The sequence below is a fragment of the Mycteria americana genome, chromosome 7 (assembly GCF_035582795.1).
Source record: "Mycteria americana isolate JAX WOST 10 ecotype Jacksonville Zoo and Gardens chromosome 7, USCA_MyAme_1.0, whole genome shotgun sequence".
Taxonomy (NCBI): domain Eukaryota; kingdom Metazoa; phylum Chordata; class Aves; order Ciconiiformes; family Ciconiidae; genus Mycteria; species Mycteria americana.
Genome location: NC_134371.1, coordinates 1,929,428 through 1,935,427, shown reverse-complemented (window position 1 = coordinate 1,935,427; position 6,000 = coordinate 1,929,428). Strand labels below are relative to the sequence as shown.

Genomic DNA, 6,000 nt, shown 5'->3' with positions numbered 1-6,000 from the left:
TATAATGATCTTAAAGACCAAGCTAAGTACAATACATAAAAAAAAAATTCCTGTAAAAGCAAATGCGTAGAAAATAAACTGTCATCAAGTGTAACAAAACCACATCGGCAGCAGGCTGCGAAGGGACCGTTGCGCAAGCGTCTGAGGACAGAGACGGGATTCGCGGATCCAGCAGCTCTGGCACAACAGCTTTCCAAACTTCACTCCCATTTTTGCGCTTCTATCAGAGTCCCCAGAGGCACACACAGACACCTCACTGTCTGGAATTTGACATACGCATACATGCAGTAAGTGTATACTAAAGATTAGCCTGTGTGTACACGTCTGTTACCAACACGCACACCTACCCAGCGATGCAAGAGGGAGCGAGTACAGACAGACAGACAGGTCATTTCATAATAGTTCAGCATTACTCTTGGAGCTCAACGTTATTGCCATGGGCTAATACGTCAAACAATATAGAACAAGCTTAACAGTATACAACAGATACACAGTAATTCCACAACTCAACACTACCCACTACTCCATTTGGCAAAATATTTATTTATAATAAATCCGTTCAAAAGCAGTTGGTCACAAAGAATTCTTTTTACATTTTTAGGCTGTAACAGTGCTTTTGGTAGAAGTAAATAAACTGTCTCTTTTTACACAGTGTACAAAAACAAAGAGACATTGAAATGACAGTTAACAATAAAACACATGAAAACAGGAAGAATCGGTAAGACAAAGGCAAAAGCAATAGGAATCTGTCTGCGCACCGGCAATGCTGCCATGATTATTTACCCGTACAAATCCTCAGCCCCACTCAGTTCTTATCCCCAGCACAGCTATTAACTGCAGGTTTATGCTCCAGGAGAGGAATCTGATGCGATGTAGCAGCTCCAGTCACTCTTTCACAGTACTGCATGTCAACACTGGGAATGGTTTCTGATATGATTTAGACTGCACACAGTACTTTAATAGAAAAAAGTTAATTACTCCCACTCCGTAGTTCCTGGTGGCTTTGATGTCAAGTCATACATTACCCGAGAAATGCCAGGAATCTTCTTAATCTCCGCCACCATTTTTAACACAACCTATCGTGGAGGAAAAAAAAGAAATATGTATCAGAAGCAAGCATGTAAAACAGACCTGATGAAAACTCTCCGAGAAAAGCTTAAAAAAGAAAAACTTTGTTCACACCGATTCTGTTATACACAAGAGAGAAACAGCCTATAGCTATTAGCATATGGCCACCAATTAAGAAATAAAATCAACTTAAAGAAAACCTCTAGCTTCGTGATATCTGCAGTTACATTCGGTACTTGCTGATTTTTGGCACTGACAATAAACCAGGGTGTCGAACGCAATACACTTCCAAGGCAGCAGCTCTGCAGCTCCAAAACTATTTCGTGAACGTTCAGCAGGAACATATGCTGTTGTGTTACTATCAATCATTGTCAGACTTTTCTCAGACCATCATCTCCAGCTGAACCATCAAACACAAAGCAACAGCCTGAGTGAAACCCCTTCCAAAACAAAAAAGGGAGCTCTAAAGGTAAAAACAACAAAGTGGCATCCGAAAGAAAGAGTTTCCATTGAGAGTTAATTCTCCAGGGTTCACAATCAATTCATGTTAGCAGAAGTATTCTAGATGAGAATTTGCTGATCCCTAGAAGTTCAGCTTCCTTAAAAACCCCACAGTTCATAACAGTGCCACTTCCATGACATGCTGTTTTATAGTGCAAGCATAAATTAAACAATGCATTGCTCTCCATGGAAAAACACAGAAAATTTTAAATCAAATATGATTTTTTCCCCATAGATACAGGTATTTTCTACAACCTCTGCTACTTTGTTACCACATTATCACCTAGCCTTAGAGACCACTCTACATTTTGAAGAATGTGTATGGGGGGGTTGTTTGGTTGTGGGTTTTCTGGTGTTTGGTTGTTTTATTTGTGTTTTGTTTTCCTTTTTTTAAACACAAACTTCAAGGTCATACGAATCCTCATTTTATATAATGGAATAGTTTACATGGTAACTTAACCTTGAATCATTTATTTTTAAATGGATAGGCTGCCTTAAAGTAGAAGACTTCAGTTACATACAATTACTAAACAATGCCTATATGCTTTTAAATTAAAATATGTTTAAAAAAAAAAGTCAATCCTGTTCTTCATCTACACTGCATTCCCAGAGAGACAAAGTACTTGAAACTGGACATGGATAAAGTTTCCCAGAAAAATATGCTTGAACTTGACTCCTAAATCCTTTTAGTGACCTACATAGAAAACAGCACACAGACGTTAAACAGCAGGTTCCAGTAAAATCAGAAGTGGCAATCAAGGGCAATTCTGTAAGTCAGGACATTTCCAATTACTAATGCAAAAAATTAATTTTAAAATCCCAGGAATGGTTGGGGTATTCTTTCTTTTTTAATTGATGGTATTTTGGCTCAGCTCTGCTGGAAAGCCTTTAAGTTTGTCATACCCATCTGCCAGCTTCTCATTTTGTTACAGTTTTTTCCCCAAACCACCACCATATTCTTCCTAATGAATACTATGAAAGAGACAAAAAATTGCAACAAAATCAAAGTCAAGGCAGGCAATCAAGAGAGACAGAAGAAAGTCAAAATGAGTCATCTACAATACTAGCTCATGTTGAAAAGAAACTTGAAAACTCGTATTACCTCTTCTGGAACCTCATTACCAGGAGTTGCTGCAATACCAGTCATAAAATCACTTGTAATAAAAGTTCGAATAACCACAGATCTTTGACAGGAAGGTTGTTTCTGTAGGGGGTCCCGATCAAAATGCAACGGTGTCAGTATTATTGGCATCTGGCTAATTTTTCCGGCATAACCTTCAGAAAAATAGTAGTACAAAGTGCTTTAATTTGGCTTAAAGACACAGACGTGATAGCAGTTTTACAGAATTTCCCACATGTACTTCAAACTACATACCAGGAGCTACATTTACATCTTCTGGGATCTTTTCGCTACTGCTACCACACCTCAGAAGATCACGCTCATTATACAATTATGTAATTAGTGGTGCATACCCTAAAACTACTCCAATTGCCACTTGAAATAATCTTCAGCGTTTGCAGGCATGCAGAACAAAACCAGATAATCTCCATTATCCCTGCAATTCAAGATCTACTTTCCTTCCCACATACCATAACCATGGCGTTTTCCCTATCCCCCATCAAGCCAAATAAAGAGCCATTCACAAGCACCTCTGTGCCTTTGAGATATGTAAGAGAAAGCTCTTGAGTATCCCTGTTGCTGGTGGCCGATCGGTAACTCCAGACAATCATCTCTCACTTTTTTTATTTTTAAGTATCTCCTTCTGAAAGCCAATACACAGATCCCCTAATTTCACTGTTTAAATGATCTAAAAGTTTGAGATGCAGGTGCGTGGCAGCCCGCCGAGCCAGTCTAACACTGAGGCAAGCTCTCGCCCTCCGCTTGCACCGGCTTGAGCTGTGGGTACAAGGAGTCTTTTTCACTAACTCACTCAAATCTTATTTTTGGGAGCGATTCATTCACACAAAGCCAACTGTCACCAAAAGTTAGCGAGACACATCTACAGTTTTACAAACACAATTTATAGTGTTATCGTCAGCCTTTTGAGGCTATTTTTGTACAAATTATGGTAAGACAGCCTTGCAAACAGAATATGTGTTTTCAAAGAGATATCCTTTGTAACTTGATTTGCACAAAATACAGGCAAGTCTGATGAACTGCTTCCCACACATATCACATCGTCCAATGTAATTAAGTAAAAAAAAAAAAACAACAACAACAACAACAAAAAAAAAACCACCAAACAAAAAGCACCAACCAAACCAACCTGAACCTCAGAACTGCTATATTCCCAGATTCTGCCTTGTACCATATCACAGGGTACTGAATCCTCCCTGGGTGCTAAGGGTTTGAAGTATTACCGTCTGTTAGCCTGAAGTGACTGGGTTTACAAATAGAGCTTTCACTTTAAGTTAAGAAATATGAGCATCATCACTGTTAGAAACTTAGTATTTGGGCTCCTTTCTTTCCACCAAAAAGCCCCACGATTTAGAAACTATGTCAAGCTTCTTCACGCAGTTTATTTATTTCAGGTAAATACTGATGACTGAGACCATCAGCAAAGAGAAGTAATTCGGCTGACTTTCAGCTGGCTAAGAGTACTTTTTGCAGCAGTTTGCACTGCAGTGAAGCACCACACCTCAGAGCTTCACGACGTGTCAGAGGCAAGCCTCAGTCCCCCCAAATCCCCTAAAATTAATTCTGCTAGCAAAAAGGCTAGCAATTCCTGTCCTTTAGCTCTCTGCTTCTACAGCTTCCAGAAGAGGCTCTTGCCTGTCATCCCATTAATTCGTCACTTCTTTGGAGATACTCAAGAAGCTTGTAGGTTTTGACAGTAGCACTATAACTATACCCAGTTCGGTTTGCAGGGATCTTGAAACCAGAGTCTAATCCAGGGGGGATAAGGTGAAGAACCTACCAGACTCCCTGAGAATATTGTGAGCCTCAAAATCAGCTTGACGTAAAGTGCTGAGGACTCCTGTTGTCAGGAAAGTGGGGGTGACATCCGTAGGAGGTTCTTTGACCGGTGGGCCAAACACGTACACAACTCTGGAAAAGAAACAGGATGGTAGAAAAACATGTTTTGCATACAAGGGCTAAAACAGATTGCCTAAAGACTGCATCTTTAGTATTGCAGTGAGAAAATAAAACTAGGACAAAAAAGCATAATATTTCCTTTTGTTCCTTAGCTACTAACAAGAGCTTAACATAACTTCATGTATATATTCTACAGACATGACATGCACACTAGCTTTAGAACTCAAACATACTAATTTATTTTGGATTGCTAGAGACTGGCAATAGCCCCAATATTACTTATTCAAGAGAACAATCCTTGAAAAAACAGAAATACTAACTCAGTGGTATCACAAAAGGTGTTTTTTTCAATTTTACTTTGATGTCAGCAAAAGTTAAGATTATTCTAAGAAAGCTACTTAATAAGTGCTTACAATTTCTATCTTCTCTCCTAATAGGAAACCACCAAAAAAATACCATTAAATAGTAAACCTTATTGTTAATGAATAGCTGTGTTTTCGGCACAGGGCACTAACACTGCATTTATAAATCTACATAACTACATCTGTAATAAAGTATCTTCTGAATTCAAACCAGTCACAGCAGCTGTATATTTTTAATCTCATTCATTGCGTTTTATATGTTGCAGAACAAAAAGCAAAGTATAATGTTGTCTGACAGGCCTCATACAAGAATTTACTATGACATATTCACACGAGTTATTTGAGTTTGTAGATACAAAACAAGAATACTTGTCTAAAATCCAAAGCAGAAAAATATGCAAGCTTTACACACTGTATTTTTGATTGTAATATAAAGCCTGCAAGCACAGCTGGGCAGAAGACCAACTATTTCAGTGCACTCCTCAAACTGCAGCTTCAGTGTCCCTATAAACATCGATGAAAGATTCTGAAAACATATCCTGGTACAGCAGAACTCCCAGAGATGTGGTATATTCAGGAGGGTAGTATTAAATCCAAAAGAGCTTAAAGAAGACAGCAGTGCTGTAAATCCAGCGCATACTTTCAAATTGCACACGTAATCCTGAATTTATACCTTCTTTTGTTCCCTCTGCATTTAGTTTAAAGAAGTATCTTGCAATTCATCGCCTTTAGGAATAATACCTCTTTCAGTAGGCATTGCTTATGTGACAAAATTAAGTTTTGCTATAAGCAATTATAAGCAGTTTCGTCAGAAAGTCTACAGCCAGGCAAAAAGGATATGCATTCTCCAGAACTGATTTAATATCTCAGCAACTTCAGCTGCTAGAAAAATTATAGAATCAAGCAGCTAGAAAATGCAAGCAGCTAGAAAATGCATATTCACAACAGAGCTCAATTAAGATTAAAGGGCCCAGCTTTGGAGCTTTCCTATGTGCCATTAGAACTGACAGTTTCACATAAATTCCCTTTTTG

The 6,000-nt window shown here is 38.5% G+C and overlaps 1 protein-coding gene across 1 annotated transcript in view; it reads right to left on the bottom strand.

Annotated features, from left to right (window-relative positions):
- Nucleotides 1-523: 523 nt before the first annotated feature.
- The window catches only part of GMPS (guanine monophosphate synthase), a 28,817-nt gene continuing 23,340 nt past the window's right edge, over nt 524-6,000 (bottom strand). The window contains exons 14-16 of the mRNA XM_075506754.1: nt 4,488-4,618; nt 2,672-2,844; nt 524-1,076 (exon numbers count right to left, since the gene is read on the bottom strand). Of these exons, the coding sequence (XP_075362869.1) occupies nt 975-1,076; nt 2,672-2,844; nt 4,488-4,618 (406 nt within the window). The 3' untranslated portion in view covers nt 524-974. The remainder of the gene's footprint in view (nt 1,077-2,671; nt 2,845-4,487; nt 4,619-6,000) is intronic.